General features: G+C 46.4%; 1 protein-coding gene across 5 annotated transcripts in view; it reads right to left on the bottom strand.

The window, feature by feature from the left end:
* TRPM1 (transient receptor potential cation channel subfamily M member 1) overlaps positions 1-20,295 on the bottom strand; it is a 73,900-nt gene that overhangs the window by 49,318 nt on the left and 4,287 nt on the right. For all 5 annotated transcript variants that reach the window (XM_019945859.3, XM_019945862.3, XM_019945860.3 and 2 more), the window contains exons 4-12: positions 19,671-19,842; positions 15,723-15,897; positions 15,166-15,289; positions 13,734-13,806; positions 12,962-13,062; positions 5,751-5,924; positions 4,524-4,658; positions 3,728-3,778; positions 768-908 (exon numbers count right to left, since the gene is read on the bottom strand). In XM_019945859.3, coding sequence (XP_019801418.3) covers positions 768-908; positions 3,728-3,778; positions 4,524-4,658; positions 5,751-5,924; positions 12,962-13,062; positions 13,734-13,806; positions 15,166-15,289; positions 15,723-15,897; positions 19,671-19,842 — 1,146 coding nt within the window. The remainder of the gene's footprint in view (positions 1-767; positions 909-3,727; positions 3,779-4,523; positions 4,659-5,750; positions 5,925-12,961; positions 13,063-13,733; positions 13,807-15,165; positions 15,290-15,722; positions 15,898-19,670; positions 19,843-20,295) is intronic.

The following is a 20,295-nucleotide window of genomic DNA, read 5'->3' as shown; positions in this document are numbered from 1 at the left end:
GTATCGTTAACAGTTAAGGACAAACCCAAGGAAAGGAAATGCTTTAATATGGAACCTCTGCTTCTGTCAGCCCAGGTCAGGTGAGGAGAGAGATGTGCAGACATGGGACCCGCATCCCAGGTAGAACCAGAGAAGTTCACCCACAGAGGAGACACAGAGCTATGGAGCTCTGAGTGCGGGCGAGGCGAGGGCTTCATGGGAGATCTCACACGTGAAGTGGGCTTGTGGCACACGTGGGGTTTTGATAGGGGAAGATGCCGCAGACACAGTAGTAGAGTTTGATTCTGGCAGTGGTACATGGTTGCCCACAACACGGTGGGGATGGCTAGGGAGACTCTTAGATGCTGTGATCATGAGCTTGACAGTGCTTCGTCAGGCGCTGGGGATCCTTGGGAATTTCTGAGCAGGGAGTGCACTGTTGGGTCCCTCGTTTTGGAGAACTGGGGCGGGTCCAGCGGCAGGATGGATGGGAGAGGGCAGAGACAAGGGAGCCTGGGAAGAAGGCTATTGCGAACAAAGGATGGGGCAGGGGCAAGTGCTGGGCTGTGCGGCCCCACGAGCTGAGGGAGGAAGGTGCGTGGTGAAGCCTGGGCGTCTGGAGGCATTCTGAGACCTCCCACCGAGAGCCACTGCGGGAGGACGGGCAGGTGTGCTGGGGGATGGGGTGATGAGTTCGGCTTTGAAGCGGCTGAGTTATTAGAAAGGCTAGCAAGGAACCACATGTGATTCCAGGAACCACAGAACACCACGTGTTCGCTGAGTCCTACCCTCTTGGGTCCAAACAGGTTGTTGTAAAGGGTCCGGAAGCCCTTCCTTGTGTAGTTGCAGCGGTAGGCGCCCCCCATGAGGTACTCCAGCACGAGCCCAATGTCTATGAGGCTGATGTGGTAATCGGGTGGAAGGTTGCCCTGTAAGAAAAGAAGCTGTGTCTCAGGCCCTGCGAGAAGGGACCCACAGCGTGGACTTCGGCAACACCTCGGCATCATGGTCATTCCTGCCTACGAATGTGAAAGTTGGTGGTACCAACAGGGCATTAAACAATCTTCAGTCTGTTTCCATAGGATTGTGGGAGATAAGGGGGTAAACCATGTTCCAGAAAATGGGTTAGACTTCCCAATGAGAAGAATTAGAAGCCCATGAGGCTGGAGGGGAGAGGCCTGGGCTTGTCCATGAGCTCGGACAGAATGGCCTGTAATGTGCATTTAAACATAAGGGAAAGAAAAGAATATATATATAAAGAATGTATATATGTATAATTGAATCACTTTGCTGTACACCAGGAATTAACCCAACATTATGAACTATCCTTCCATGAAAAAGAATATTAAAAATGTATATAAATGTATAACTGATCATGCTGTACAGCAGAAATTAACACAACATTGTAAATCAACTATGCTTTGATAAAAAAATATTGATTAAGGAAAAAATACATAAAGGAAAGATGGTGTAGCTGGTGCAAAGAGCAGATTCATTTTGTTGAGAAGGTGCTTTGACAGCTGCTTGCAGGGGATAATCCAGTTTCGGGGGGCTGGCGTCCAGATTTTCTGCAGAAGGAGGGAATGAGCAGCGTGGCAGGCAGGAGGACTCTGTGGAAGACAGTGGGCGGACAGAATATCCCTGGGGCCGGGAACTTTCTAGGGAAAGCTCCACATGGTGCCCTGTGACTTTCTGGGGGACCCCTCAGATTTCAGTAAGAACACAAACACTGCAAACTATCTGATGTGCCCGGGAGTCGGTGAAGGGGCAGAGTCCTGCAGCAGAACGGAAGAGGCTGTGTTGAGATAAAGGTAGCGTGTGGGTGGAGGGGAGGAGTGCAGAGGGGCATCGATGCATCTGTAAGTCGGTCATTCACGCCAGAGGGCAGTTGGCTTATCCAGGAGGCAGAGCTGACTGGTCCATTATAAGGATGTTTTGCTATGTGCTGTTTCCTCCTTGGTTAATTTCCTATGGCTGAAATGATGGTAGAAACCTGGGGTCCGTCCCATGGAGGCTACACCTTCCAAATGTCCTCCCTGTACATGAGGACTGAATCCTTCACTCAGCCATTGCAAGTCTGTTCAGCCCCTACCGTGATCCTTGACCAAGTCGGGGATTCCATATGAGGGGATAAGGAGATACAGCCCTGCCTTGGGGAGCTTGCTCTTTTGGGGAAAAAGGGCCAAGCCACCCGCAGTCCCGATGCAGCAGCATGTTCAGGCCCCCGCTCTGCTAGGGTGGGCAGGTGGGAGGGTGAGAAAGGGCTTCCTGTGGAGGTAGGAGTGGGCAGAACAGGGGCTGTAGGGGTCGAGGGGGGAGAGCACTGCAGATGTGAGACGGGCACGGCCCTGGGACAGAACACGTGTAGTGGGTATGTGTTAGGCCCAGTGGGTGCAAGTTTCTTAGCAGGAGCTTGAATTTCATGAGACGTGGAGGTTTTAAGTGGGGGCGGCCTGTGTCTGGGGAGGGTGGGAGGAGGATGATGGAAGCCACTTACGAGAGACGTGGTTGGGTCTACACTTGAGTAGCTGTGGCTTTTGAATGTTAGTGCTTCTGAATCTAAGAAATCTGTGAAAGTGGGAAACAAGTGCACTTGCTGGTCTCTCTTGGTTCCCAGATCCACTGATTCTGCTCTGATCCAATGAGTGTGCATAGTAAAAGCCAAATTCTCACATTAGCAAAATTAGATATTTGTATGAGGTCTGACCAGCCTATCTGGGACTCTGGCTGAAGGCCTTCTTCTCTCCTTTGCGTTACTTCCTTCTGCTCAGAACATGAGTACACGTCCTGCACTCTGCATGCCAGGGACTGCATTCTGGCCGAATGAATTGCTCTGCGTTAACCTGGTCTGACCCTCCAGGCTGTGGTGACAGGACCCAAGAAACACCAGGACAGAACAGGGAGTCGACGGGATCCTACAAGAAGGCAGATTCTAAGGCATTAGCAGCGCTGGGGATGGGGGAAAGCATCTATCACTTACTAAAGAGGAGACAGAAAGAACCAAGAACTGCTGCACAGGACACACAGAATGACATGAGGCCCATCCTGCTGGGACTTCTGGAAAGAGGCACCGTGAAGGGATGAGGGGCAGATCTGAAACACGCAGAGCGTGGGGGTTCTGGGCAGCAGTGAGGAGCCCACCCCTTGGCTGGCGCTCCTGCCTTGGTGAGGGGGCCAACCCACCGTCAAACAGTCATTCAGCGCGAGCCCATTGTGTGTGGGATGAACATTTCATTTAAAGAAGATGACATTTTTTAAAAGTAAACTCTTCTCATGGAGAGAGGAATTCATGACTTCTTATGCCTCCAATAAGATGACAACACATTTGGAAATTTTAAAAATTGCTTTAAAAAACGTCTCATTAAGACACAGACAGACCTGCTAGAGAATGGACTTGAGGACACGGGGAGGGAGGAGGGTAAGCTGTGACAAAGTGAGAGAGTGGCATGGACATATATAAACTACCAAATGTAAAATAGATAGTTAGTGGGAAGCAGCCGCATAGCACAGGGAGATCAGCTCGGTGCTTTGTGACCGCCTGGAGTGGTGGGATAGGGAGGGTGGGAGGGAGGGAGACACAGGAGGGAAGAGATGTGGGAACATATGTATATGTATAACTGATTCACTTTGTTATAAAGCAGAAACTAACACACCATTGTAAAGCAATTATACTCCAATAAAGATGTTAAAAAAAAAGGTCTCATTAAAAGACGTCAACAGGTAAAGGACTATGAAAGAGCAGACTGACCTTTTTTACATCCCTCACCAGCAAATGAAGTGTGTTCGGTGGACCCAGTCTCTGAAAGAGAAACATTCAGCCGTATTAAATATGTTTTTCTGTTCAACTTTTGGAGTAAAATCCAACTCTACTTTATAGAATTAATGAAGTCCTGTGTCTTTTACAAGACAGGACTAGGACTGGTCATGGGTAAGAAGTATCCCACATGTTCAAAAATATGTTAAATACCTTTTATTGAATTATTTTAAAGAGCATCTTAGGACGTACTATATTTTCTTAACAGTTCATCAAGCTTCAGCAAGCAACCACCCAGGACCACTTGTGCTACTTAAAATTTTAGAATGGGGAAGGAAATGTACATTCTCAAAATTCACATGGTAATAATAAAAGCCAAGAGGATTTCATCCAAACACTTTCATTCTAATATCAGGAGCTCCTTGCTGTGCAAACTCAGTTTTCCATTTTTCACCGAAGCCTCTTAAAACGTGGGAGTCCCCAGGAACAAATGACTGCTCACCCCGGGATCTTTTCACTCTGCTAATGACTCCGGGGGCTGGACTCTTTGTATAAACTTGTCCTCGTGCACCACCCCTGAGTTAATGCTACAGACGGGGGTGCTGGCTAGCATGGTGGCGGTGGGTGAAGATGGGACCATCCGCCGAGCCCGCGTGTCAGGTGAGAGCAGTCGTCCTTAAATGATGGACCTCCCGCTGAAGCCGTGTTCTGATGGGGATGCTCCTCCAAGTGCATTCTTGCACCCCCAGGGCTAGCTCCCCTCCGCCCTCCCTCCTCCTGGACCACTCACGGTGTTATAAAGCTCTTCCAGCCTCGGGATGGTGAGAAAATGCTGCATGTTGACTCCATTTTCAATCAGGAGCTTCACAAAGTCTACTCGATCTAAGACCAGCGCGTCCAACATGGCCTGCTCCAGAGCATTCACCTGTGCGAGCCCAGGAGAGGGGCGTGAGTGCCTCAGCAGGGACAGGGACACTGGGCAGGGGACCCTGGAAGCTCTCAGAAAGCCTCTTCAGGCCCCCAGACCCAGAGCATCCTGAACAAGGCTCTCTTTACCTTTTGTCCTGAGTAAACATGCCCCATTGCCCCCTCCTTCCTTCTCAGTTTGTCCCTAGGTGTCATATCAAAGCATCACAGATGGATACATTTAACACAAAGTGAAAAATGTTCAAAATGACAGCCAAACTGGTGGCTCTCTAGTTATCAGGTTTTTTAAAAAAATTAAAATAGAGTTGATTAGCTTTTCTTGTAATGTAAACATGAGAAGGAAATTCAAAATAAAACTGCAATCAGTGCTTGAGTCTCCAAGCTCGGATCTCCATATACAATGTTTTTTTGAGGTGGTAGACTGTAACATTTTATCTACTATTAGTTATCATTTGTGTCTCTACCCTTCAACAATGGTGGAACCTGCAGCGCTCAATGTAACGTGAGGTTTTGCTGGGGAGAATGTTTCCTTGACTGAGAACTACCCCCTGTGGGCATGCCACGGGCCACCAGGGTGAGTGACTGCGATGATGCCATTCACAGGGCACCGCAGAGGCCCAGCGCCCTGTCTTGCTGTGTCCTGACAGCAGCAAGGCCAGAACCACAGGTGCTGCGTGTCTCAGCCTCCCAGCCCAGCCGACTGCAGTTACCCATGCATCCCTATCACAGGCTCCATCTTTTGTCCCTGAGCTGCATTTATTCACGATTGATTTGTTTCCCGTGTTTCCACGCAACAAACATCCAAATGTCTGCAGGCGGAGAAAGGCACTGGGGGGCAAGGTGGCCCGGGCCTCCCCTGTGAGTGACTTCATTCTCCCCCAAAGCAGGACCATTTGGCGTTTGTGACATCCTGCTAGCCACTTGAAATACTGACACTGTCCCATCAATGCTTCATCACTGCCTCCTGGGCTCGGGGCCCCGGGTGGGGCTGCGGCAGAGGCAGCAAGAACTGCCCCCTTCCCTGGAGGAGGGTGACTGGCTCCAAGGTCCCCAGGAGCCTGGGAAACGGGAGCAGACACGTCCCACGTACCCAGTTCAGCAGCTCGAGCTTCCGGGGGTCAGTTTCTTCCTCCACCTCCTCTTTCACCTTCCCTTTCTTCTTGCCTTTTCCTTTTCCTCTGCCCCCCTTGGTGGTCCCTGTGGGTGGCTTCTTCTCCTTCTCCATGGCCTTGCTATCCGTTGGGGGGGCCAGGCTTCCCAGGGGCTGCAGTCCACAGCAGGCAGAGTTGGGAAAGGGATTAAAGCCAACCCATGTCCCAGGACAAGTGCACAGACCGCTCCTCCCCTCTACATGCACACGCTCGCACACACATGCACATACATAGGTACACATGCACCCACATACAGGTGCACACACAGGTGCACACACAGATACACATGCACACACTTGTGCAAACATGAGCACCCATGCACAGACATGCACACAGGCACACATACTTGTGACTACACACACGCACACATACTCAGCTGTTGCAGGCCTGGCTGCCTGATGGAGAAGCTCCTGATTTCGTGACCGTCTGTTACTTATATGCTTGATGAAGTGCACTCATGTACTTAAAGTGGCTGAAGTTTTGACTGAGCGTGTTTTTGCCCGAAGGAAAGGGTGCTGAGAGGTAAGTTTAAAGGCGCCAAAGAGAAGTGTCTGTGACAGCTGATGAAGACCAGAGAAGACAATTGTGAAGGGGTCAGGGCTTCCCTGGTGGTGCAGTGGTTAAGAACCCACCTGCCAATGCAGGGGACATGGGTTTGAGCCCTGGTCCGGGAAGATCCCACATGCCACGGAGCGACTAAGCCTATGTGCCACAGCTACTGAGCCTGCGCTCTAGAACCTGTGAGCCACAACTACTGAGCCTGGGTGCCACAACTACTGAAGCCTGTGCGCCTAGAGCCCGTGCTCTGCATTAAAGAGAAGCCACCGCAATGAGAAGCCCGCGCACCACAACGAAGAGTAGCCCCCGCTCGCCGCAACGAGAGAAAGCCCATGGGCAGCAGTGAAGACCCAACGCAGCCAAAAATAAATATATTAAATAAATAAATTGGAAAAAAAAAGAATTCTAGAAAGACTACAGAGTCATAGGCACATAGTTGATGGAGAACTTCAACTATTAAAGGAAGACCTGAGAGACCGTATACTTGATTGTGGGGGAGACAAAGAAGGACTTTTGGTTCCAGGTTGTGGTCTTGATCTCGTGTTTCCTGCTTTCCCTCTCTTCCCATGGAAATGATAGCAGGAAACAAAGGACTATGGAAAAGAAAAATTCATTTCAGGGAGAAGAGGCAGACCAGAGCCATTAAGATGTTTCTGGAAATGCTGTTGGGTAGTTAAAGCTGTGGTGAGGCAGCTGAAGCCCAGGATGAGTAATGTGGGGGTAATAGTGGAGGTGGGACCAGATTTCCAAAGAGGGAGAGTAAATGGTGGGTAGAAAGCATGGTGATTAGTAAAGGACTGTCTACAGAGCAGGAGACCACCCATCCCCTCTCGTATGTCACGCCCCCTCCCCAGTGGGTAGGTGCAGAGCAACTCTACTCCTGGGCTTCACCCCAGGCAGAACCCAGAAGAATGTCTGCTGAAGAATTGGGCGGGTCCTTGCACTGTTGGTGGGAATGTAAACTGATACAGCCAATTTGGAGAACAGTATGGAGGTTCCTTAAAAAACTAAAAATAGAACTACCATATGACCCAGCAATCCCACTACTGGGCATATACCCTGAGAAAACCATAATTCAAAAAGAGTCATGTACCACAATGTTCACTGCAGCTCTATTTACAATAGCCAGGACATGGAAGCAACTTAAGTGTCCATCGACAGATGAATGGATAAAGAAGATGTGGCACATATATACAAATGGAATATTACTCAGCCATAAAAAGAAACAAAATTGAGTTATTTGTAGTGAAGTGGATGGACCTAGAGTCTGTCATACAGAGTGAAGTCAGCCAGAAAGAGAAAAACAAATACCATATGCTAACCATATATATGGAATCTAAAAAAAAAAAAAAAGATTATGAAGAACCTAGGGACAAGACAGGAATAAAGATGCAGATGTAGAGAATGGACTTGAGGACATGGGGAGGGGGAAGGGTAAGCTGGGACAAAGTGAGAGTGGCATTGACATATATACACTACCAAATATAAAATAGATTGCTAGTGGGAAGCAGCTGCGTAGCACAGAGAGATTAGCTCGGTGTTTTGTGACCACTTAGAGGGGTGGGATGGGGAGGGTGGGAGGGAGACACAAGAGGGAGGCAATATGGGGATATATGTATATGTATAGCTGATTCACTTTGTTATAAAGCAGAAGCTAACACACCATTGTAAAGCAGTTATACTCCAATAAAGATGTTAAAAAAAAAAAGGGAGGGCCTGCATAGGGAGGTCCAGCGCCACACCAGCCTGCTCCAATCTGCAGAGAACAAAGAAAAGCTGTTCAGTAGACAACCCCCTCCTAAATGGGGAACTCTTGGTCAGTCCTCCCAGGGAGGAGAAAAACCTATTTGTAAAATAGGCTCCTTCTACTAATTATTCTGTCCCATCCCTCACTCTGAAATGGGGATAGGCAAGCAAGGACCTGCAACAGAAAAGGACAAAATGAACAATGGTAACAGCTGACCAGGGAGAAAATAGAGATAATTCAGGGAACAGGAGAGGACTTAAAAAAAGTACAGTTTGTATCCTCAGATATTGCATTCATGAGATGAAAACAGGCTGACATGAAAATGGAACCATCAGAAAACAAGAAAGCTTTCTCAGACATCAAAAATAGGATTGCCTGGGCTTCCCCGGTGGCGCAGTGGTTGAGAGTCCACCTGCCGATGCAGGGGACACGGGTTTGTGCCCCGGTCCAGGAAGATCCCACATGCCGCGGAGCGGCTGGGCCCGTGAGTCATGGCCGCTGAGCCTGTGCGTCCGGAGCCTGTGCTCCGCAACGGGAGAGGCCACAACAGTGAGAGCCCCGCATACCGCAAAAAAAAAAAAAAAAAAAAAAAAAGGATTGCCTACATTTAAAAAAATAGCACAAAAAAATGCTAAGGAAAAAGTTGCGATTTCCAAAAACCTACAGCAAAATGATAGAGAGACAGAAATGATAAAATGGAGGATCAGCCCAAGGGGACCAACATTTGCTTAACTTACAGGAATTCCAGAGGAAGAGAAAGAGAGAAAATGAAGGCTGAAATACTCAAAGAAGCGGTAGAAGAAAATTTCACAGAGCTGGGGAAAGACTTGGGTCTTTATCATGAAGGGGCCTCTGACAGCCAAGCAGAATGAATGGCACATGAGTGGCCATATGAGTCCTTGAGTTTGCTGTCTCTGTACATTTCATTCTCATTTGTTTGAAATAGAACACATGTCCTTCTGAAATTTCTAAACACTGAAAATAAAGAGCAGACCTCAAACTACATCTGAGAAAAGACAGTGGTTCATCTTAATTGGAGGAGGATCACATGGCAACCATGAGCCTGGTGTGTGGCAGAGTGTTTTCAGACGTGTAAAGACAGAGAATGGTTATCTTCCCACACATGTTCATGAAAAAAATTACTTGAAGATCTACTGCAGCGAAATGAAAAAGAAATCTGAGAGAGAGGAAGACGTGGAATGTGGGAAGAACTGAGCCTGTCTGACAACACACTGCAGGGGTGTCTGATGTGGTCAGCTGCACAGCAAACTTTGAGAGCATCCAGAGAAACACGAGGCTTTGAAAGATTCTACAAGAAGAAAGGGAACTGCACTCAGTGGACAGTAATAATTAAAAGAATAGATCATCTTAATGATGTGAGGCATATGCTATGAAGAAAAAAGAGAATCAATTTGGAAATGCAAGGGAAAGCAAACATCTAGCTATTCAAATAAGTCATGGTCCAAATATGAAGGAAACTCAAAGGTCCCATAATTTTAAACAATGGATGGACTGTAGAAACCTTGATGCTTGTTGTATTTTCCTTTGTGTGGCCCAGGTGATTGACCCAGGGCTACCTTTCTTTCTCTTTGAGTTCAGCCATAATGTTAGGTTCAGCAGTGAACAATCCGTACAGAATCACAGTAAAGTCTTCTGTTTTCTCCATTTTTAGAATCAACATAAAGGCCTAGTATGCGGGGTGGGGGTGGGTGAAGTGGATGAAGATAGTGAAAAGATACAAACATCCAGTTATACAATAAATGTCTTGGGATGCAATGTACAGCATGGTGACTACAGCTAATAATACTGTATTGTGTATTTGAAAGGTGCTAAGAGAGTAGATCTTAAAAGTTCTTATTACAAGAGAAAACACTGTAACTGTGTGTGGTGATGGATGTTCACTAGACTTATTGTAGTGATCATTTCATGATTTATACAAATATCGGATCTTTGTACACCTGAAACTAATACATCATACGTCAATTATATCTCAATTAAAAAATATAAACAATGAGGACCTACTGTATAGCACAGGGAACGAGATTCAATATCTTATAATAAGCTTTAATGGATAAGAATCTGAAAAAGATTATATACATAATAACTGAATTATATATGTGCTGTACACCTGAAACTAACACAACATTGTAAATCAACTATACTTCAATTTTTTAAAAAAGAAAAAATATGCATGTCTTAAATAAGAATTATATTAGAAATTTATTTGAAGCTTGTCCCTCCTTTATTGAGGGACAAAATGCTACAGCTGCCTTGGAAAACAGACACGCAGTTTCTTAAAAAGGTAAACATACATTTTCCATTTACCTGGCAAATCCATTCCTAGCTATCGACTGAAGAGAAATGGAAACATACGTCCACATAAGACCTGCCCATAAATGTACACAGCAACATAATTCATTGTTCTCAGTCAAGAACTGGAAGCAAATACCCACTTAAAAAATAAAAATAAAAATCCAGGTAAAAAAATAAAAATAAAAAGGACCACTATGAAAATGTGATGATTAAAGAGTGAGACATAAACAGACCTGAGTGAGGATTACAGAACGAGGTGTAAACATCAACCATCTCCATCATGTAGAAGATGAGGTTGACCCAAGTAGGAACATTGACGGTGTAGGGAAAGGAAGGTGATGTGTAGAGCCACTAATTTCCTCACTTTACAACGTGGGAGCCTAACGTTGATGAAGCAAGTTGATGTTTCAAAGCTATCATGATAACCAATAAGAGAATTAAACATACAGCCATCAAACGCAGGAGGGGCAAAGCAGGCAGGGCAAGCGAGCTACTGCCTTCTCTTTCCAAGTGGAGAATTGAAAGACACATCTACACGTGATTAATCGAGAAAGTGATAAAACGTGTTATGTCAACGAACAGAGGCCACCGTCAGGAAAACAGAACACGGGGACAGTTGAGTGCCTGTGGGAGGTGGGGTGTGAGGGCTCTGTTTTTCATGGTACTCTGCTCTGTTATTTGCTTTTCAAACCGTATTTATGTGTCCACTGGATAACAGAAAGCAAAAAACACTAAGCGACCTGAAAAAGGAGGTTGGAGAATATTTAATGCCAACATAAGAGTGAAAAAATGAAATTATAAAACACACACGGTATTGCTGAATTTTTCTATGGGGGGCAGTCATGAGTGATTGTTTCTTTCATCTTGCCTGTCTGTATTTTCTACGCTTTCTGGAAATTACTTATTGCTTTTGTAACAAGAAGACGGACGAAGGCCGTTGCTTCAGGCCAGGTAGGGCCTGCGTGTGTGGCCCGTTCCCTGGGTCAGGTCCTTTCTGTAATCTTGAAAGCCTGGCCCTCTCTGTGTGGCTGACTCAGGACCTCGTCCTCAGAAAGCTGCCGCTCGAAAAGAAAAAAAAGCAAACAAAAGCCGGGATCCCTCTTACTGAGTAGCTGGTCTTGGGAGCTCATGACAGAGCCCTTTTTTGCAATCCTTTCTGGAATCTCTTAGATTCTCTGCCACAGCAAGCTGCCTCATAACCATTCATGGAGCAATTCACTTTGCTCTCAAGTCCTTTACCAAGAGTGTTAAAACCAGGAGATTCAAAAGGAATTAAAATATTTAAGGTGTTGTGCTATTCTTCTTAATTTGCGTAGTTCAGTAAACAACAGGCACAAACCACACCCCCCAACCCTGTATCTTATTCCTTTAATACACTCATCTGATTCCTTAAATTCTTCACGCTAATTAAATAAAGGGTGAGTGTGAAAAATGAAATGCCTTTTGCAGGGATATACCAGGCCAGTTTTGAGAAATATGGTTTTTAAAGTCCAACATGAACCCTCTAGATATTCCAAACTCCTTTTGAAGCAGCAGAGCCTGTTCTGCAAACAAAAATTTACCCTGAGTCCCAATCTACAATACCCATCCAAGAAGCTGCTTTTTTAAAAAAAATAATTTTTAAAAATTGAAGTATAGTTGACTTACAATGTTAATTTCTGCTATACAGTTATAAACATACATATATATATATATATATATATATATATATATATATATACACTCTTTTTCATATTCTTTTCCATTATGGTTTACCCCAGGATATTGAATATAGTTCCCCTTGCTATACAGTAGGACCTTGTTGTCCATCCATTCTATATATAATAGTTTGCATCTGCTAATCCCAACCTCCCAATCCATCCCTCCCCACACCCCTCCACCTTGGCAACCACAAGTCTGTAAAGAAGCTGCTTTGATTGAAGGAGTGGGAGGCTAAAAGCTGCTCTTCACCCCACACACACCACACCACACCCACGTACAACCACACACACACACAGATCCCACGGACATACACCACATGCACGGTAAACCACAGCACAATCACACACCACACATCCACACACACATTTAACAACCTACACACGTGCTACACACAGATACACACACACCACATCCCAAAGACTATACACAAAGGTCACACTCACAGAGTCCCCTAGGCCTCCGGGGTTTCATGGAACATAATTTGAAAAATTAATGCTTTCAATGCAATCATTGTATTTCATTTTAACGAGCTATTTTCTTTCTTCTTTTTCTTTAAAAGGGTAAAAACCCATGTTCACCAGCAATGATAAAATATTTAGTGCTCTTTCTTCAAGAGCACTGGTTTGAATCTGAAGTTAGTGCTAGGAGCTCTTCTTGCTGGTTCTTTGAAATGAAACAGCAACATTTCCTAATAATCCTAAAGATTAGACATCGGGTCATCAGAAAGCCCAGATAACTTCCTGAGATCCACGACACAAGGGAGAACGTATTAATGCATCCTCTGTACAAAGTCATGACAAATGGTATGAATTGAAAAACACTTAGTTTCACCGGCCAGCGGGGCCCAAAGACGAAGATCTGGCTCCGAGCTATGTCCACGCGGTTCCAGGCCAGCGCCAAGCTCAGCTGGTCCCGAGCCGATGCATTTGTGCCTGGAAGGCAAGAGATGGGGCACTACTCACTCCATGCCTGGGTCGCCTGGGGGTGACAGGGGCTGGGTGGGGAACACAGGCTTCCCTTAGGCTGGCTCAGCATCAGCCTGGAAATAAGCACGGCTGCCTTTTCTCTGGCCCCTGAGGGATCACTCAGGCCCCAAAGCCGAGGACCAGCTCAGCACTACCAAGCAGCCGGCCTGATGGTGACCCCCGCCCCTTTCCTCCAGCCCCCTCCCCTTCCCAGTGGAGCAGAGAGGTGACCCCATGCGCAGCCAGGTGGCAGCTGTCGTTAGGAGTGGGCCGGGGAAACTGGACAGAGCACTGAGAGATGCAGGGATCGCAAATGAAAAATAATTTCACGCTTACCCTCTGTGAGTTCAAACCTGTAATGAGCTAGTTACAGACAGAAACTGGTTCTTGACTTCAGCCCATCATGGTCCATTGGCCCGTCAAGAAAAGTCCCCCTCCCAAGAAACCCATTTCGAGCCCGATCGTTTTACCACGGCTTTATCCTGAGATAATTTCTAGGCAGCCTGGCGGGCTCGGGGTTCCATCCCCAGCAGACACAGTTCCCGGCGGGAGGAGGGGGGAGGGGTTTCCCAGCCACAAGCAGAGCTCCGGGGAGGCCAGCACGAAAGGACAGGAGTGGCTGTTTCCTGAGAGCTCACCTTTCAGCAGGGCGGTTAAAATTGCCATTTCGATGTCTTGCTGACCCTCGGAACCCATTCTAAACACAGTGACCTGAAAACAGATTAATCGTGAAAAGACTGAGTAAAGCAAAGTGGAAAACAAGAGGGAGAATTGGGGAGTTGCTTAAAAAGGACCACAAACAAGATCTGGCATGACAGATGAATGGATAAAGAAGATGTGGCACATGTATACAATGGAATATTACTCAGCCATAAAAAGAAATGAAATTGAGTTATTTGTAGTGAGGTGGATGGACCGAGAGTCTGTTATTCAGAGCGAAGTAAGTCAGAAAGAGAAAAACAAATACCATATGCTAACACATATATATGGAATCTAAAAAATAATGGTTCTGATGAACCTAGAGGCAGGACAGGAATAAAGACACAGACGTACAGAATGGACTTGAGGACATGGGGAGGGGCGAGGATTAGCTGGGACGAAGTGAGACAGGAGCATGGACATATATACACTACCAAATGTAAAACAGATAGCTAGTGGGAAGCAGCTGCATAGCACAGGGAGATCAGCTCAGTGCTTTGTGATCACCGAGAGCGGTGGGATAGGGAAGGTGGGAGGGAGACGCAAGAGGGAGGGGATATGGGGATATATGTATACATATAGCTGATTCACTTTGTTATACAGCAGAAACTAACACAACACTAAAGCAATTATACTCCAATAAAGATATTAAAATAAATGAATGACTAAATAAATAAAAAGGACCACAGAGTCTGACGCTAATGCAGCAATCCCGAGAGCAACATGATTTTGCACCAGGTGCTGCTGATTCAGAGAGAACAGCATTGCTCGTCCTGATTTTGAATCCTTGCCTGGATCATATTTTATTCTTTACCCCATCTGGAGCTGAGGGAGCTCATGCAGGATGTACATGTCAATATCTAAATGGCTCTTGAAGATGACAAAGTCATCTCTACTCAGATTTGATATATCTGTAGGAAACCTGTAGATTTAGAATTTCGAAGAGGCTGTCTTCTGTGCGACAAGAGTGCCTCTTCCTTATAAGCGTAACTAAGGAGGCAAAGAGTGGGAGAAAATGAGTGTATTTGGTAGAATTTTGTAAGTACACCTGAAAGCATGGCACATGTCACTCCTTGATGCTTTGAATCTGATTGATATCATGAGCCTCAGAATTGTGGGATGTGGCCTGAAGTGCCCTGACATTTACAAGATCTGAAGCACCCGTGTCCCTCTTCCGAAGAGAATCTGCCTATGCTTAGCCTGCTTCCCGCACATGGACAGAACCACCAGTTGGGTCAGGATCTGTAAAATGCCTCTTGGAAAAGGGTGAATGGAAATAGGAACTACTCCATCCTGCACACATGGGCAGAATTAGAAAGGAAACATAATTCTCTCTGTGGAGCACTTGGGAAGTCAACTCAAGACACTTACAAGTTCTTTCTTTTTCATGCACTCCATGATCATCGCAAAGAGCTGATGCGATTGTGTCTTGTTGTAATTAAATGTTTTCTGAATGGTAACTAGAAGCTGGTCTCTGAGGGAGTCATTGATTATCCTGTTCGAAGGAAACGGGAAAGAGAAGAAAACAACACAGGTGAAATCTGTACGTGAATAAATCAGACATCTCTATGCCCGTCTGGTACCTTTGATTTGAAACTTTATCATTGGAGGATATCCCAGGATAGCAGACCCAAAAGGACTATAGTCAAAAACTGTGTTCACACTTGTCCTAAATTCCAGGCTTGTTGAAAAACTTACAAGGGAAAATGCAGTTGGGAGAGAGCATTTTCCCTCCTGAGAAAGAATCCGTAAGAAACACCACGCTCCTCAGAGCTCCCTCACTTGCTGACCTTGGGAAGTGGGAGAGGAGGGCTAGTAAGTCTTCCTTCTTTTACATTTTTGGAACAGTTAGATGGATCACGATTTCCTCTGGGCCTAACAAGAAGGCATTCAAAACCCCACCTTTTGTAACATATCAGAAATCTTACCCTCCTTCTTCAGAGTACTTGTGTGCAAAAGACAGGATGTCCGAGGCCCGGCCACTGCCGTCGCAGACCACCACGGGGACCGGAGGCTCTTCTCGGAGATACTCCAGGACCATGGAAACCACGTTCGGGCCCCCTTCCACCACGAGGCCCACGACGGGCACACCCTGCCCCAGTCCTGCAACACACACCACATCCACCTTCAGACCACGGTCATGGCCCCATCCAAGTGTTACCGACCAGGGTTCTTGGCCTTCCCCAATCAATAGAAATTGACCAGAAGCCAGACAAGAAATTCAGGCAAGGCTTTATTGGGGCGCCTGCTGCAGCAGCGGGAAGTGGGAACAAACAACAGGCTCCCTTGCTCCCCGAGGGGGGGCAAGCTTGTTCCTTATATGGGGTGAGGGGGGCGTGTCCATGGGTCAGGCTGGAGGGGTGGCTTAGGTGTGTTGTGTGCAGGGGGCATGCGCAGTACCCTGTTTTTGCTCCGGACACCCTGTTTTTGCTCCAGGCTCTTCAAAAGTGGCTGTGGGATTTTTTGGTCTCTTTGTATCTTTTAGGTCCAGAATTTGCCCCAACTGCCCGCATGAAAGCAGTTATTTTCAGTCCCATACAGTTTCTTAGTATTTTGTTACTCCTGGAGAGGTGTGTCCATGTGCAAGCATTGCAGCACTGCAGCAAAGGGTCCCAGGTCCCAGCAAAGAGTCCCAGGTCCCAGCCTGTCTCAAGAGCACTCACTCTAATTCCTGAAACATGGTGAAGAGGAAAACCTTTAGGCCTGGAAGTATGCTTATATGGAGTTAGTGTTCACCAGGAGACTTGAAGGAACTCAGGATGTGATGACTGTTTACATTCTTTTATTCAAACCCCATATTATAGCCTTACTGGAAGAAGCAGAGCCTTTAAATTACAAACTTTCCAAAACATGTGGTTCAACTCCATGTATCACTCAACTGGCTTACGGACTACTTCAAGGTGAGATGTGAGAAACACGGGAGGCTCTTCTTGCTAAAAGAATACCTCCCTGCTGCCTTGCCCCAGGTGAAGTTCCCACCCTGGATGGCTGTCCCTTCAAGAATGACACAGCGAAAGGTGTCTGGACCAGCGATAGGAGAACTCCGTTCAATGCCTGGCCTCACACGTATTAGCCTTATGACATGGGGCCAATCACCAGGCCACCCTGAAGAGCAGGGAACCAACCGTAACAGGTGAATCACCACAGGGCCTCCTCTACCTCCTAAAAGAGCAATAGATATAAAGTATAAGAAACTGTTCAGCTATCAAGGTCCTTGTCAACCTCAAGTGGTGTGTAAGTATGCAGTGTCGTAGTAGGTGTTGATTCAGCCTCTAGGGGCTGGAATAGGCAGTGAGTTATCCAGGAGGGCAAATCTGTAGACCATCATTAGCCCACCAGTTAATACCTTGTACCCAGAGTCCTCCCTCTGTCTCTATGAGATGACAGGACTCTTTGGGAACACGGTAGGACAAGCTGACTTTTGGTGGCAGAACCCGAAGGGAGGGCTCTGGGAAGCAGGAGGTGGCAAGAGCATCCCAAGAACCCAGGATTCCAGGGCAGGGGGAGATAGTGGGAGCGAAGGAGCAGCAGAGGCTGTTGCAGCCAACATAGAAATAAGACTTTTCTGATAGAAAAGGAAAACAAAGAAACAATGAACAGGCTGGGGAAACAGCATAAACAGGCCTGAAAGAGTTAAGTGATCTTGGTTATTTTTTTAGCTGTTACTACTAACAAACACTTGTAGCTAGCCTTATCCTTCATAAAAATAATTACTCTCTGACTCCATGTGAATTGCACTCTGCACTTGGCATTTCTTCTCCCCCTACACTCCCTTGTAGCACTCTTCATTTCAGAAAGAAGATCATGGGCCAATAACTTCAGGGACACTAGACCTGGTTGCTGAGCTGCCTGACAACCGCTTTGGCTGTAAATTTGCAGAAGAAAAGAAATGCAAGATCTTCATTACTTTGAGCCTTATCACCTACCCCCGACCACAAGCCCTGGGCTATAAAACCTCTCCCTATTCCCCAGGAAGGGGGCACAGTTCTTGAGGCACTAGCCCGCTGTGTTTCCTCTTTGCCTGGCAAAGAATAAAGCTACTCTTTCAATTCTCCTCCAAAACTCTTTCCATATCTCATTTCGGCATTGGTGTACAGAGAGCCAATATTTTGGCATCAAGACAAACTTGCCTATTTCACAATTTTACCCCAAACTGGCTAAAACAGATTATATTCTGAGCATGTTTCACCAGGTGTCCGTTAGTTGTGATGGGAGTTATTTGATCAACATTAATAGATGGTGAATAGGAGATGTGTCCTTGGTCTCACAATTCTGAAGGCCTTTGGATAAAATCTGCCAGCACAGTTAGGAGAAGGTCTAAGAACTTCAAGTGGGGAAATTCAGAGTTTCTGGTTTGCTTCCACGATGCATTTCTACAGTCAGGAGCTCTTAAATATTTTGAACAACTCTGCCATCTCCTACCAGAATAATCTCAGTTAGGTTCATTTCAGCAGCTATGCGTTGACGGTCTGCTTTGTGCCCGGCAGGCGCCTGGCCAAGAGATGCTGGAGAAATAGACCAAGATGACATGGACCCTGCCCTTGAGATTTCCAACCCCAGCAAGGCTTGACATTTGAGATCTTCGGGACTCCGGTGGCCAAATCACCTTCTTTTCTAGAAACAGAGGAGAACTGGTTCTTCGTGGTTTAGGCTGGACCCCTGAAACGCCGTGCCGTGGGAGGTGACAACTGAGCACCCCTTTGCTGTCCCTGCCCCACTCAGAACCCTAGGCAAAGGATGACAAAGGGAAGCCCACAGGTCACACGGCCAGGGGAGGCTGGTCGGTGTGAACGCGCACACGGCCAAGACAGCGAAAATGTGCGAACCATCAGCCAGGGAGCTGATACCCAGAAACCCACCACTTGTCATGGCAGACCGTCATTCTAACCACGTGGCAGTCTCACAGACCCTTTAATTATGCTTTAAAATGACCATTTCCCAGGCCTAGACTGTCTTTCGCAATCTTACCAGTAATGGTTACAACAAAATACTCTTTAAGATCATTCAGCAATTGCTTGACAGTAAGAATCACTGAGTTATGAACTCAGTGCCCCAAGAGGTGACACCAGCTATTTTAATTCTAACCAGTTGTTATGATCGTTTCATCTGACTGAGGTCCATTCCTTTCTCTCTAGCTTGACCTCAGCATCCTCCTGGACCAGCATGGGGTGGGGGGCGCCCTGTTGGGAGCAGCCAGCTCCTGCAGGCCTCTCCAGAGGCCTCCCCACCTGGCCCATCTCTGGTGAGAGACCCAGAGCTACTGAGATATTTAATTTAATGAACTCAGAGCGTGTAGTTGATAGAAGGAATCATACCAAGCCCTTGAGTGACAAATGTGTTTCCTGTTCAGACATTTAAAAAGTTTGGGATTAGCAGAGGCAAACCATTATCAATAGGATGGATAAACAACAAGGTCCTACAGTATAGCACAGGGAACTATATTCGATATCCTGGAATAAAACATAATGGAAAGAATGTGAAAAAGAATATATATATGTATAACTCAGTCACTTTGCTGTACAGAAGAAATTAACACAGCATTCATTATAAATCAGCTATACTCCAATAAAATTTTAAAAACTAACTATAATCATTATAAGGAATGAAAACCACTGGCAACGTGGCGGGAGATGCCACCACCGTGAAAACGGCTGTGGGGCTGTTTCTCGGGTCCACTCTCCTCGTGAACTTGAGACAAAGCATCACAGCCCAGCTCAGTGACTTGGTAGGTGGCTAAGGGAAAGGGTCTTGCTAAGTCATCTCCTGATGGTCACAGAAGAGTCAAGGTGAAGGCTCTAAATACCCTCGGGTGCTCTCTCTTCCAGCCTGGTTTTCAGGGCAGCAGCGGCAGCCCAGTGGCCGTGGCCAGAACTTACTTGTGTTGATCTTCTGCAGAGAGATGTGCTTCTCCAGCTGCCTTCTCAGCATCACCTCGGCACCATACTTGCCCAGGGTGCCATTGTCAGCCAGGATGAAGTGCGTGTGCGAGTTGTTGAGCACAGACAGCTTACTCAGGGGGTTGGACATGGTCTGGTACACCCGTGTCACCTGACGAAATACACAGCACAAGTCAGAGCTGCAAAACTTGGACAGTAAGACAGGGGAAGCAAGAATATATGGATGTGGAGCGACAGCTTCACCTAATTGTGCACTTCAACCTACTCTCGCTTCCCTAGCCTCTCTATTGAAGGATTTTTTCTGTAAATTTTTATATCAAATTAGAAAAAATTATTTTAGATCATGACAACCCAACAGATCATGATGACCCGGCAAGTACACTCCCGGGCACTTACTGCAGAGAGAGGAAAACTTACATTAATACAAAATCCTGTACACAAAAGTTTATGGCAGCTTCATTTGCAGTAGCCAAACTGGAAACAACCCAGATAGGCTTCAACAGATAAATGGTACATCCATACGGTGGGACCCCACTCAACAATAAAAAGGAGTAAACTGTTGATACATGCAACCATTTGGATGGATTTCCAGAGAATTAAGTGG

Source organism: Tursiops truncatus, chromosome 2 (genome assembly GCF_011762595.2).
Source record: "Tursiops truncatus isolate mTurTru1 chromosome 2, mTurTru1.mat.Y, whole genome shotgun sequence".
Taxonomy (NCBI): domain Eukaryota; kingdom Metazoa; phylum Chordata; class Mammalia; order Artiodactyla; family Delphinidae; genus Tursiops; species Tursiops truncatus.
Note: the sequence above shows the minus strand (reverse complement) of the source record. Positions and strands in the feature narration are given on the sequence as shown.